Genomic DNA, 15,516 nt, shown 5'->3' on the forward strand with positions numbered 1-15,516 from the left:
ACAACAACTCCGTGACTGTTCTTGAATGGCCCAGCCAGAGCCCTGACTTAAACCCAATTGAGCATCTCTGGAGAGACCTAAAAATGGCTGTCCACCAACGTTTACCATCCAACCTGACAGAACTGGAGAGGATCTGCAAGGAGGAATGGCAGAGGATCCCTAAATCCAGGTGTGAAAAACTTGTTGCATCTTTCCCAAAAAGACTCATGGCTGTATTAGATCAAAAGGGTGCTTCTACTAAATACTGAGCAAAGGGTCTGAATACTTAGGACCATGTGATATTTCAGTTTTTCTTTTTTAATAAATCTGCAAAAATGTCAACAATTCTGTGTTTTTCTGTCAATATGGGGTGCTGTGTGTACATTAATGAGGAAAAAAAATGAACTTAAATGATTTTAGCAAATGGCTGCAATATAACAAAGAGTGAAAAATTTAAGGGGGTCTGAATACTTTCCGTACCCACTATATATATATATAATAAGGCTGTCAATAGATTAATTTTTTTAATCGTGATTAATCACACACTTATTGTAAAATTAAGCATACACCATTTATCTTGTTTAACAAGTCCATTTTGCCATCATTGCCTATATTCAGCAAAGTAAACCATCAGATTGAAGTGTGATTTTCACAAAACTGTATTTTTCAGCTTTTTTCAAGGTAAATTTAGATGTCTTTCAAAAAAAGGACACCAAATAACCAAATGATATTTAATATAATTCATACATTTATGTACACCAAAGAAGAAAAAAAAAAATCAACAATGCTTTACAGGTTTTTCAACCATCTAAAAATAGTTTTCAGGTACAGAAATTGAACAAAGTAATCAAATATAAAATAACTGCATATAAACGTATTTGAGTAATTAAATAAAGATAAAACATTAAGTTACAAAAGCTATTCTGTCAAGAGTGATTTCTTCGTCTTTTGTCTTTTGATTAACATTAAAAAAGAGAGCAGGAATATTAGACTGCTGTCCCTTTAAGACACAATTCAAAGATCCAGTACACTGATACTGATACACATGCGCTGTCTGTCTTGTTTTTCTCTTAATATACTATACATAACCTACTATGTTTGTTAGGATACTTGCCAAGATGGGCATGTTGACATAATTTTTGTGTGAATTTGTTCGTTTAGGTGCAAGACTTGAAAGAGAATTTGCGCGCTGTGACGCGGCTCTCCATGAACGCGCTTCGAATGAGCGCACACACAAATGTCCTCACAGAGTGCGCGAGTTCTCTTTCGCGTCTTAAGGATGAATGTTTAAATTGGCAAGGTTTAAATGAGTTTAGTTTAAACAAAGATAGCAACGTGAGGTTTTCAGGTCTCACCTGCGCTCGCGCGCTATCAACACCCGGGTGATGACGGCATAAATGACTGGTCATAGAGCTTTCGGCGCGGCATTGAACATTTGTTTACAGTGACTGTTTTGTCCATGTTCTTTTGATCATCGCTGTTGGAACGTATTGGGAAACCAGAATGCACATCCATCGACTGAAACATACATTAGCCGAATCCGTCTGTCTGTTTTGCACGTTGTTTTCAACAAACCATATTATAGATGCGTCGTCAGATTTGGGATGAACCGCGGTGCAAGCGCGTGCCGAACCGTGGGTGGAGAACCGAACGGTTCCATCCCTAACAGCAACATACACAGGATAAATTCAAACATTATCTTGAATGTGTGTGAAAACAACATGAATGTACTGAAATGTGTCTGTGCATAAATACAGTGTGCGATCAGTGCGTCGAGAGCGCGCTCGTACATGATTTGTTTGCCCATCAATATAACAGACTCACGCGTGCTTAACGTACGACTGCTGTACGTCACCGCAATCATCTTTACTTTAATTGCAATCCTCATCCATCAAAACTTTCATATCAAGAAGCTGGTTTGCTTTATCCAGCCGAGAAACATAGTTTTCATATCATCTGGCCATACAGCGGTGGGATGTTTCGACGTTCAGTTCAGACAGGAACAGCGCGATGCGGGAGGGCTCGCGCTCTTCAGATACAATGACACAATATGACAGAAAGTTCGTGTTTTAAAGCGAAACAGACACTGGAATGAATAATTCTCTCTGCCATCTCTGATATAATCAGCATGTACTTTAAGATCATCTAACTGCGTGATGTATTTCACATGCTTCCGTAATTTTTTTGCGTTAATTGCGTTAACGATTTTGAATTAATCGCATGCAACGTTGACAGCCCTAATATATATATATATATATATATATATATATATATATATATATTTTTTTTTTATTTAGTAAAATTGTTTGTTTATGTATTTATTGGAATACAGGTCTTAGTGTTCTACCCATCACTTATGTCTGCTGAGTAAGAGGGATGTGTTCCTGTGATATGTGCCCTCTGACCAGATTAAATGCTTTGTCCCCGTCCATTTGTAAAAGCAGGATTTGGATTTGACAAAAACAGGGGGGTCATCACACCCCATAGTACTATTTAGGCAGAGGAATCCTCCACCCCTCCATACACACAGATACATGTGTGCACACATGTGCACATACACACAGCTTGCCTCTGCCTCCCTCCCTCACTATACACAGCTAAAGGCAGGCCACTTCAGTACAAAAGATAATGCATCCTTGTTTCAACAACCCAAGCACAAGCATTCACCAAACCACCCATTCAAAGAAATGCTCACTTACATACACTTTAAAGGGCACCTATTATGGAAAATTCACTTTTACATGGTGTTTAAACATACATGTAAATGTGTGTCAGCAGTGTGTGTACACAACCACCCTATAATGATAAAAATCCAACCTCCCCTCTTTTTTTAATCCCCATAAATCATAAGCAGTGTTTCAGAACAAGCTGTTTGCAGATTCTGGGCAAATTGACGTCATTTTGCTCAAGCCCCACCCACCACTGTTGACATAAACCCCGCCCTGAGCGAGTTGTACACTGTGCGCCATTTTCTCCAGGCGGGAGCAGCTGTAGTAACAAGAATGTCTCGTAAGCGATTGAGATGTTTTGTTGTTGAATGTAAGAGTGAACAAAACAGTCTTCATGTACTCCTGACATCAGAGCCGCTGAAGACGCAGTGGATTCAATTTATTTTTTGAAGGGAATGTGCCCCCATATACCCAAATTTGTTTATGTCTGCGCGAATCATTTTACACCAGGCTGCTTTGTGAACGAGGGTCAATACAAAAGGACAATACAAAACGTGTTTTGCTAAAAAGTTGCTACTCAAGGATGAATCGGTACAAACTGTTCGTGATCCAGCTTATAATCTCCGGAGCGAAACAATCAAAACAATCGAAAAGACAATAGATACGTAACATAAGTTAGCATCGTTTGGTGGTCGGGCATTTTGCATCTCTGCCCCCACACTCTGGAACTCCAAGTAATGTTATGTGTGAACTTAATAATAAGTTTATTTTATATAGCGCTTTTCTGCAAGCTCAAGGTCGCTTTACAGTATTGCAACACAAATAACCTGTAGGATGAAGATGAAGGACCTGCGCCTAGACATGACGATAACGCAACCCTGACGTTTCAACTAAATTATCCCCTGCGAAGGCCTCCTTCCCTTTCCTTTCCCTATGTATAGATAAAATGTTATCAAAATTATTCCAGTTCGCATAGATCCGCTGACACAACAAATTTTTCTGTATTATGTGGACCAGACAAGTAATTTGGCAAATATCACTTTTTTAAAAAAAGACCAAGCTTCTGCACACATACACACTCAAACACGCAAACCTATAGACTAAACACATAAATGAACGGCAAGAATGCATTAAAGGTATTCCGTTTTTTTCAGTAGGAAAGGTGTCATTTAAGCGGCCCCTAAAGTAATAATTAACAATTTTTACAACGGAAGTGATTCAATCAAAAACCAACTTTAGCTCGATAATAATTTTCTTATTGTCACTGTGAAGCTGCTTTGAAACAATATGTATTGTGAAAAGCGTTATATAAATGAAGATGACTTGACTTGACAAATATGACAGCAGACAGAAAAACCATACGGAAACATAAAATACATAACATGAATCAGATCATACAGTCAGAGTTCAGAGAAACAAGACACAAAAATATATGTTTTAAGGTGGGTTTTGAAATCATGTAATGATGAGAGATCACGAATGTGTTTGGGAATGGAGTTCCAGAGTGTGGGGGCAGAGATGCAAAATGCCCGACCACCAAACGATGCTAACTTATGCCGTGGAATCAACAACAGACCAGTATCAGAAGATCTAAATGTGCGAACAGGAGAGTAGGTATGAATGAGATCAGAAATATACTGGGGGGCAAGACCATGAAGTGCTTTGAAGGAGTATTTTGTATTGAATACGAAAACGCATGAGTAGCCAAAGAAGTCTGTGTAGAATGGAAGTAATTTATTTTAATGATGTATGCCATTAATTTTTTTTCTCACTTTCTCTGCCGTGTGTGTGCAGGACGTCCCATGCAAGAACTAAGAGTGAAGCAGCAGACCAGGCCGCACTTGCAGCATGTCAGGAATCCGACTTAGCCAGAGCTGTGGCTTATGAATTATCTCCAAGCTTCCATCAACCAGGTACAGTTATACAGAAGAAACTTTTTACTTTCCCACACATACCCTGAAAATAAATAAAATACCTATGATGAAAGTCACCAGATTACCACACACCTGTACTTAAAACCTCGTAATAGATACGTTCTCTCCACATAAAACTAGCTCAGTGGAGCTCTGTTGAGGATAGAAGCAAAAGAGTACAAAGACATGAATATTTTTTTGACAGTGAAATGACATATTTTTCCAGTCTCTCTCTGAACCTGAGAGCTTATCAGGCTGTTTTGCTACTGTAACTTTAGGATTTCTGACCTCTGTTATGATTGACATTTATCAGGGCATTAATATGTAAATATTGGCAGTCATGTTGTACTCAAGGCTGTGACATGACCATTTCCAAAAGGATATTATTAATTTAATCTATTTTATACTGTATGTCTTGTCTCATCTCAGCAATGGTACACAGAATGGTATACAGTGGAGAAAATATCCATCAATCACTGAATGGTACACTCATTAGTCAAGCTGTTTACATGTAATGTACACGTTCTTGATAAATGGGATTAAATGTTCTTTTTAAAAAATAGACTAGTTGGCTGTATCCCACCATTAAAAAGAAGTCTGAAGGACTGATAATTAATTGTGGCAAACAAATGGGATGGGTTAACCCCTGGGAAAGAACCCAAAAACACGCTAATAGATGATAACAGAAATGGTATAAGAATGAGAATTTGTAATGGGATAGTCAGATGATCAGATGGCATCTCGGCTTTGTTGTTTTGTTCAATAAAGTCTAATCTTTTGGCATCTGGAACTTCTTCAAGAGATTTCTTGCTAAGAATATTCCACAACATCATTAATTGTGCACAGTAAGCCTCCTACATTGGCAATCCTAATAAAAACAAATAAAGTTTATTACTCAGCATTACAGAGCACTAATATTAGCAGACTGTTCCTCTGCGATTGTTCTAGTTCCCTTTGGAAATATTTCAGACAGCAGCCAAAGAATGTCGTCCATATCAAACCGAGAATGTTCTCTGGATGAGGAATGTAAGGCTTGTTGAGTGTGTCGTGCGTACGGCACATTGCTATCAGTAAGCGGATTCAGATAAGAAGTGGGCATGTCAAATTACAGCTCAATTGTGCCGCTCACCTCCCATGGAAAAGGTCTCAGAAACACTTCTCAGTTTTCAGAAGCAAACCTCACCCAAACACATAAAGCACAGGGAGGTCAAGGGAGAAAGGTCAAACTCACAAGGGGGGCTGGTACATAGCCTTCTGCAGATCTATAACTGGAAATCACCTTCAAGAGGAGACGCTCATGTTGGACAGGATGTGACTGTGCAAATGAGTCATGTCTTACAGGTACCTGGGAAATCTTTGCGAGCGCCGTTAGGGAGATGATATCTTATTTAAACTCAGCTGTTTCAGGGGTTGCTCAGATCTGCTCAGAGCTTACTTTTTGTTCTACCAGTTATTTTTACTCTCTGAGTGACCTTATTTACCCCCTTTTTGTCATCAAACCACAAAATCCATTATTTGTGAAATCTAATGCCAGACTGTTAGAAACACTACCTGATTCCGGCTTGTTCAGAGATTAAGTGAAACTGGTTTTGTAAGAATTTGTAACGTTAGATTGTTTCTATTGAAAATGAAGTACACTCTTTCTGTGCACAGGTCTCTTATGCTCACCGAGGCTGTTTTTATTTGAGAAAAAAAATACAGGAAAAACAGTAATATTGTGAAATATTATTACAATTTAAAACAACTGTTTTCTATTTTAAAATATTTTAAAATGTAATTTATTCCTGTGATGCAAAGCTGAATTTTCAGCATCATTACTCCAGTCTTCAGTGTCACATGATCCTTCAGAAATCATTCTAATGTGCTGATTTGGTGCTCAAGAAACATTTCTTATTATTATCAATTTTGAAAACAACTTAATAGTGATAATTTTTTTCAAAATAACAGCCTTTATTTGAAATAGAAATCTTTTGTGACATTATAAATGTTTTATGGTCACTTTTGATTAATTTAATGCATCCTTGCAGACCCCAAACCCTATTGACCCCAAACTTTTGAATGGTAGTTTATGTAATATATTTAAATCAGAAAATAATAATGCATATAAATTTTTGTTGATAAATATAATTCAGTTCACTGTAGACATGATCAAAATAGATTCATTCAAATAGACAGGTTTATTTTGATAGTAGCGCTTCTGATAGTTCAGATTAATCCAAGGGAGGATATAATTTGTTAATGAGCCTATAATAAGAGCCACTAGATTTAATGACTAACACACTTGAGGTCAGAACTGTCATGTGTTTATTCAATATGATACGTTTTCAGTGCATACCCCGCATGCTAAAACTAACCAGACATTCACATTTCATGAGTGCAAGTGGTAAGCACTCTGTGTTAGTAGCTCTGTGTGTTTATGTAGGTGTGGTTTCTTTTACAGAACTCGTATACAGTATGCTGCCCATATGTTTCTATGTTAATTAGAAATTCCTGGGCGTTTCCTGGTTCTGTTTGCTCATTCGCGATGCTTAGGCTTCACAAACATTTATTTCCCCCATATCATTCATCTTCTTTCCAAGTAAATATGCACCGTCTACTTTAAACCAACACTGCATGGTTTAACCCAATGCTAGGTTTCTATTCATTTACAGACAGTAGTGCAAATTACAGTTTGTTCAACCTAGCAGCATTTAGTCCCCCCTGAGGTAGTTGCTACAGTATAGTCTCCTTTAGTGTATTAAGCACTAAGCAATAAACAGATTGCACTCTTGCATAGGTTATATTTTTGTAGGGCTGATAAAAAGCAAAATGTATTGAAAATGTAATGAAAAATAAAACTTGTGCAGAGATTACTTTTTGTACTCCTGGAGTCTTTTTCTGCCTAGCTGCCTCATTATAACAGTGGAAACAACTTAACAACTTAAAATACTTTGTCATTTATGGCCATACAGATAAGACTAAGACATCATTCAAAACTGTAAAGGGACTAAGACATCATTCAAAACACAAAATCATCATATTAGAATTTCTAAAGGGTCATGTGACACTGAAGACTGGCGTAAGGGACCGTTCACATATCGCATCTAAAAACGTGAACTGCGCTCTCCACGATGATGAGGAAGTATCAGCAAAGGATTAATTGATTTCTAGCCCTTGCATTAGGTTTACAACTAGATATATTTATGGAGATGGGAAATAAAAACCCGTCCTGTACAGTTTTGATCAGCTGTTCGGCTGAGCTTTCGATGTTGTTACGGAAAGGCCAAAGCTGATTGGTTGTTTCTTGTCACATGACCTGCGGTGCGCTTGTGGCATTCTGAAAAAAAGTTGAGATGGTTTCATATCACCGCGACACATTTGAAATAACTAACTTGCGAGCACAAAAGATGCGATATGTGAACAGCCCCTAATGATGCTGAAAATTCAGCTTTGCATCACTGGAATAAATTTGAAAACATTTTAAATATTTATTAAAATAGAAAATGGTTCTTTTAAATTGTAATAATACTTCACAATACTACTGTTTTTACTGTATTTTTGATGAAATAAATGTAGTTTGGTGAGCAGAAGAGACTTTTAAAAACATTGCCAAGCAATGCAGCAACTTTGCACAATCATAAAATAACGTATAGTTGTGTGTTTGAGTGTATATATGGACTGTTTAACAGTGGTTTCAACTGCAGCTCATATTTGTTTTTATAATATGAGCTGTTTTGTTTTATAATATGATGTTTTCATAGCAGAAACAAACCTACTTCAATTTGAAGTGTCGTATGAAAACAAAGTGGCTTTCTGATATGATCTGGCCTGATCTGCCTGATCCCCAGCGGTGCCTTGTTCTCCCACTAGCTCTCAAACATCATGCTCAGAAGAGTAAGCACTAGCAGTCGTAATTGACATTTCTGGCTTATGGCAGATTAGTGCAGAGGTTAAGTATGCCTTTGTAACACATCAGGAAAAAACGCTGCACTGTCGCCATGGTTGTCTTTAGGCCCCATTTGAAATGGTCTACCCGACGAGGTTTATAGAGTGACGTTAATTGTGCTATATTTGGAGCGTGTGTGTCCTTTACGGGGAGCTAACGGAGGGATAGTTGGAATGGCAGGACAGCAAGCAGGGTTCTAACTGCAGCTGTCCATTCCTTCAGTCAGACGTTTGAACTCTGACTGCACCTCCTCTTCCCACCTCTCTTTAAATCACTCAATCATTGCTCATCTCCTCAATGCAAGGTGCACAGAGGCTAGCTGGTTCCCTGACCTCATGACCCCCAAATCTTTTGCTCTCTTTATTTATGCCGTTTTAGTACAACCTTGATGGCTCGGATTGTGACATATATTATTATAAATAAATAATGTATATGTGACCATGGACCACAAAACCAGTCTTAAGTCGCACGGGTATATTTGTAGCAATAGCCAACAATACATTGCACTGTAAAAAGTAATACGCTCTATCTACTCAATAAAATTGTAGCAACAGATTACAAGCAATATTATTAATTAAATTCAACATATAAAAATTGAGTTAAAATTAATCAAATTAATTTCTTAAAAGTCAACCGTTTAAAATGTGTAAAATTAGCAAACACCATTACAAAAACCCACAAACTGACATAAAAAGCAAAGAGTCAAACTGGCCAACTAAATGAAACACTGATCACCATAATAGTGACCAAACATTTTCAATAAAATCAACATCAACATTTAACTTCTGTTTATTCTTGTGTTTCTCTTTCCTTCAGTGATTCTGCTTGTTATCATCAGGTGTCTTTAATATTAGCAATAAAAAACAAAGAGTTCTTAATTCATTTTTGAAGTCTGTTATTCAGATATTTTTGTTTAAATTTTACTTACATTTTACTCGTTTTAAATGGTTGACATCTAAGGAATTCATTTGATTAATTCTAACTCAATTTTATTTGTTGAATTTAATTAATAATATTGCTTGTAATCTGTTGCATTACTTTTTACAGTGTGTATGGGTCAAAATTATTGATTTTTCTTTTATGCCAAAAATCATTAGAATATTAAGTAAAGATCATGTTCCATGAAGATATTTTGTAAATTTCTACCGTAAATATATCAAAATTTATTTTTCTATAAGAAGACAAGGAACATCTATTAAGAAAATAATAGATGATTTAGTGTTGGGAGAAGGTCGCTACAGGAAAAAGATAAATATACATAGATCGACTATAAATCAGTCAGTACTATTCCATCAGATGTCTGGCATTATGAAATACATTATGGCATGATTCTTAAATACACACGAGACTCCGCTGGCATGAATTTATGAAGTGCTCAATAAATTCAAATTGTATCACATGGCCAATCAAGAGAAATAGCTCCTTTTATTGGGTTAGAAAGCCTATTAATGTTCTTGACAATATAGATAATAGACAAAACTTCAAGGTTGATTGCATGTCTAGGCTTGTTTGTGCTGCATTGTAGCGTCTCTGAATTTGATATATTGCAGGTTGAAACAATAGTACAACTTTAATTGAGTATTGGGTAATTGAGTTGTGTCTCTTAACTGTGGGTGAAAAGATTTCATAATCCTTCTCATGTCATAAGAGAGGCCTTTGGATCTTTGTCAAATGCCTTATGCTGATTTTGAGCCGTGAGGTTCTATTGCCACCACTTATTTTTGGAGTTGAATTTCACATGGCAACATGACAGTTCTCATTATACATCTCGATGTCTCATCATGTTGTTGTAGACCTTCTTTTAAGGTAGTTTCCAGTATTATTTTTATTTAATTATTAAGTAGCTGTTTTATAAATTGTTTTTTGCATTATAAAAAATTATTTCTTAAGCAGTATTTTTGTCTTGTTTAAATACACATTTCTAAGCATCCTTAAAACAAGTTAAATTTACTTGAAATATTAAGCCTTGTATTTAGAGTATATATCTTAAATTAAGTTTATATTTCTTACCTTAAGGCCAAATAATTTTTTGCTTGTTTTAAGATTAATTCAAGATATAATATCTGAAACAATGTCTTATTATGGTACACGATTGTGCTTAAAAACGTAGGAATTTACTTAAAAATCATTGTATCTTGGGTGTTTAGATATTTTTTGAGGGGAAACAAGACAAAAATACTGATATTTTTTGCATAACTTCACCGCACAGGTGTCATAATCTAATCCACAAAGGCAGCGGATGTGATTGCGTAACTCCGGCACAACCTCAGAAGATAAGGCCTTTCCGTCCCGTCAACTATCAAATGAATACCTCTCGTACCTACGCTCGGTCTAATTTAAGGTTGGCGAGGATGCATTGCTCCAGAGGATTTAAACGGGCCATGCTTCCCCATAGGCCTGTCTAATGGTGCTGGAATATGGCCAGGATTATCAGTTATAGCCGTCATCTGTGGACAGCACAAAAAAACATAATATTCTTATAAACCTATGGGATTGCTTTTATATTGCCCTTCATTTTTCAGCCCTATATGCTTGTAATGCATTTGTAGTGATTTGGTTTATGCATTCTGATTATGCTTCAAGTAACACAGTTTTGCCTACTGCAGTGTTTCCTAAATTTTTTTGCCTTGCGTACCTCTATAGCCCTATCAGTAACACTCAAATACCCCAAATTGAAACAAGAAAGTTGTGTATTTTAAACAGGGTTATTAACTAAAACCATAACAAACATTTCCATCACTTGAAATTAAAATAAATATAAATAATTTAAACGTGTTTTATTTCAGCTAGTTGTCAAGGCAACATTTTTCTTATTTTATTTAGTTTAACCTAAAGTAACTAAAACTAAAATAGTTTGTAATAAAAACTATTAAAAACGAAAATTAAAATGAAAAAACAAGAAATGAAAATGGATTAAAAATATTAATAAAAACTCTTTGTTATCACAGAGTATGTTTAGGCCCAGTTTACACTAGTGCATTTTCATTTTAAAATGGCGTTTCAGAAATGATCTCCATCTACACTACACGACCAAAAACGCATGTCACATGACCGTTCATGCACACTGGGCATGCGTGTACAAGTGTAAACAGTTGCCTCTTGCGCATGTAGGCAGCTGCAGTATTAAAAAATGCAGAGTTTACGCAGAGCGGACGTGGGCAGCCACTCCATCATTTTCAAAAGTCTTCGTTTTGGTCCGTTTACACTGAAACGCAACCCCAGTGTTTTCAAACTAAAACAGGCTCTGCAGCGTCGAAATTCGAAAACGCCTGGAGTAGTGTAAACAACAGGCATAACTGTAGCAAAAGTTATGCATTTTAAAACGAAAACGCAATAGTGTAAACAGGGCCTTCATTGTGTTTTGGTTCTGTTCTATTCCTGTTTGCCTGTAGCTGCATTCATGCCATTTCGTAATTACCGTAATGATTCTGAACTGTAAAAAGCTTCATGTGCTTGTAGAACTTGTAATTACAACGTGAAAACTCGTAATTTTCTGAGAGTTACGCAAAGACCTGCCCCCTTTAGTTACTGTTGCTACGTCCGACAAACCATGCCAATCTCTCGCCACACATCATGTTCTCACGCAGTGAGAAATACATCGCGGAGCAAAGAGGACACTGACAACGCGTCAACAGACGAGAGAGCAGGTTACTTTTAATATGAAACATTAAAATTTTGTCATTTTTAAAGAAATTTAAACAATAAATACCGTTTTGTGACTCGTTAATATGTCGTGAAAGATCGCTGTAGCGCCTCATTTCAGGTGGCTCGTGAACCGATTATCTCTTCCTACTAGTTCATTTATAGCATCAAATAAACATGAATGAACATCATAAGGAATGTTGTTTCAAGCGGATTCGGCGTTATGATTGGTTAGATTGCCTGTCAATCAAACTCCTGGCGAAGGGTCAGTTACTACATGGCGTGAATGCAGTATGTGTTCCCGATCCTTGCTTGTTTCCATGGTTTCTGATTATGTTACTCACCTGTCTATAGTTCTGTTGATTATCCTCCTGATGTATTTAAGCCCTTAGTTCTCTTCAGTGCTTTGTTTTGCGTTAACATTGTTTTCATGTGTAGTGTAATATGGTTGCTGTTTATTAAAAAGTAGGGGTGGGGGGAAAAATCAATTCACATATGAATTGCCATTCTATCTTCCACCGACAGATTTTGAATCGAATCATGACCCCAAGAATCGATATGTGATCGAATCGTGAGATTCCAAAAGATTCCCACCCCTATTAAAAAGCACTTAATCGTTTATTTTCTCTCTCTCTCTCTCTCTCTCTCTCTCTGCTGGATTATCTACACACATAAACGTTGCAAGTATCTCAGTGATACTAAAAAAAACACTGATTTTAACTCACTTCACACTGCATTTGATTTAGCATGATCACTGGTGTAAATAAAACTCATTATAAAAATGCAGTCAACTTATATGCACACAAATTGCAGTACCCTACGCTTATGCATAATATTTTGTAACTAAAATATTTATTTGTATAAAATAAATACAAAATATTAATTTGTTATTAAAGGAAACAACATTTTCCAAGGCACTCATGTGGTTAAGCTTTAAAGACCTATTCATTTTTAATATATTTTTTCTTAATAAATATTTCTAATAAACGTTTTAATGTTTTAATGGTTTAGCCCAATTTATTAAATGTCTTTTATCCTTAACCACGTGAGTGCCTTAGAAAAATGTGTTGTTTCATAATAACAAATGAATATTTTGTATTTATTTTATATCTTATATTTACCTCTCATATGTCCCATAATGCCATATTGTGCGTTTTTCAGTCTCCATTGTTCTATGGGCTTGTTCCGATGTTTGTTAATTTTATAGTGATGCATGATTGTACATTATAAAGATGATTTTTATTAAAATTGCTCAAGTGCATTATATTTATTGTTTTGTATATATAAAATACAGTATTTTACTGTATGGTGCCATCCCAGGGTAGCGGTCTTCCACTTTCAGAATCTTACTTGAGGATTAAAGAGAGATCAAAGCAATCTTAGAGCATTATGTGGACTTTATTTTTAAGTTGCTCCGCAACTACAAGATTAACAGTTCTTGGCGTTGGTTAGAGAATAACACTCTACACAAAGGCTTGTAACATGAGACATTGTATGATCAAAATCTTAATGTTGATAGATAAATATTTTCTTTCATTAGTATGTAATGAAAGAACAATTTTAAGAACAATTAACTTCTACTTATTCTACTTTCTACTTCAGCTAGTTAATAGCTGGTCATATGAGTAGATAGATAAGAACAGGCTTGTGTGTTTGGCAGTGAATTATGCTTGCAGTGCACTACCATGGTCCCTTTAGTCCAGTAAATAACACAGACAATGCCAGGAACTTGCGACAGAAGTTCTGTTCAGACAGAAAGAAACAGAATGGACCCTCCAAATCATGAGCTCTTATCAAGTTATAGTGAGAAATCATGTTCAGAAAATACTTTAATCCCTTTAAACATTAAGAATGCCCTCTCACTCTTTGAAGTTGGACATCATGGATGCCAGAGATGTCAAGTGAATTAAACTGCAGTTAAATTGTTTGGGCTTAAGCTAGTTGGAGCCGTATGATTTTCCCGGAAAGCTCTATTATGCAAACTCAGCATTGCGTCATTCATAGTTTTGGTTGTTATTTTCTAAGCAATTTAACAAATTAGTTGATCAGAAGATCAGTGTCTTCTGTAAATGACAGAAGAACAGGCTTGTGTGTTTGACAGTGAATTATGCTTTTCAGTGCACTAATGTGTTCTATGCTTGCAGTGCACATACTTGCAAGTTAATCTAGAGGGACTAAGAGAATTGACAGGGTGGCAGAGTGAACCGAGAGTTTTGTTGGGAATCAGAACTATTTGCACACATTACAAAGAGTGGCTTTTATTTTACAGAATAGACTTGAGAAGGTTCCAATGGACCCTTTCACATTTTTACAGGGTTCTCAGAAGCGGAAGTCAGCAAAGTTGGGTAAACTTCTATAGTGGTGAATGGGAGATGACATATATATCAATTTAAATGTATGGCCCCCTAATGACCTAAGATTTGGATTAGTGCTGTCAAATCAATTAATCGCATCTAACAAAAGTTTGTGTTTACATAATATATGTGTGTATATATATTATTATATTTATATATATTATATATATATATAAGTGTATATATGAATATATACACCGATCAGGCATAACATTATGACCACCTTCCTAATATTGTGTTGTTCCCCCTTTTGCTGCCAAAACAGCCCTGACCCGTCGAGGCATAGACTCCACAAGACCCCTGAAGGTGTGCTGTGGTATCTGGCACCAAGATGTTAGCAGTAGATCCTTTAAGTCCTGTAAGTTGCGAGGTGGGGCCTCCATAGATCGGACTTGTTTGTTCAGCACATCCCACAGATGCTCGGGGAATTTAGAGGCCAGGTCAACACCTTAAACTCGTTGTGCTCCTCAAACCATTCCTGAACCATTTTTGCTTTGTGGCAGGGCATATTATCCTGCTGAAAGAGGCCACAGCCACCAGGGAATACCGTTTCCATGAAAGGTGCACATGGTCTGCAACAATGCTTAGGTAAAGTGGTACGTGTCAAAGAAACATCCACATGGATAGCAGGACCCAAGGTTTCCCAGCAGAACATTGCCCAAAGCATCACATTGCCTCCGCTGGCTTGCCTTCTTCCCATAGTGCATCCTGGTGCCATGTGTTCCCCAGGTAAGCGACGCAAACTCATCCGGCCATCCACATGATGTAAAAGAAAACGTGATTCATTGGACCAGGCCACCTTCTTCCATTGCTCCGTGGTCCAGTTCTGATGCTCACGTGCCCACTGTTGGCGCTTTCAGCAGTGGACAGGGGTCAGCATGAGCACCCTGACTGGTCTGGTCCCCATATGCAAAAAAGGCCAGCCTTCGCTCCCCACGTGCATTAATGAGCCTTGGCCCCCATGACCCACTGTTCCTTTCTTGGACCACTTTTGATTGATACTGACCACTGCAGACTGGGAACACCCCAAAAGA

The 15,516-nt window shown here is 36.9% G+C and overlaps 1 protein-coding gene across 1 annotated transcript in view; it reads left to right on the forward strand.

Annotated features, from left to right (window-relative positions):
* Positions 1-15,516, forward strand: part of jph1a (junctophilin 1a) — a 49,684-nt gene that overhangs the window by 25,118 nt on the left and 9,050 nt on the right. Inside the window, exon 3 of the mRNA XM_051882790.1 lies at positions 4,443-4,561. Coding sequence (XP_051738750.1) covers positions 4,443-4,561 — 119 coding nt within the window. The remainder of the gene's footprint in view (positions 1-4,442; positions 4,562-15,516) is intronic.

This window comes from Ctenopharyngodon idella, chromosome 23, assembly GCF_019924925.1.
Source record: "Ctenopharyngodon idella isolate HZGC_01 chromosome 23, HZGC01, whole genome shotgun sequence".
In the NCBI taxonomy this organism is placed as follows: domain Eukaryota; kingdom Metazoa; phylum Chordata; class Actinopteri; order Cypriniformes; family Xenocyprididae; genus Ctenopharyngodon; species Ctenopharyngodon idella.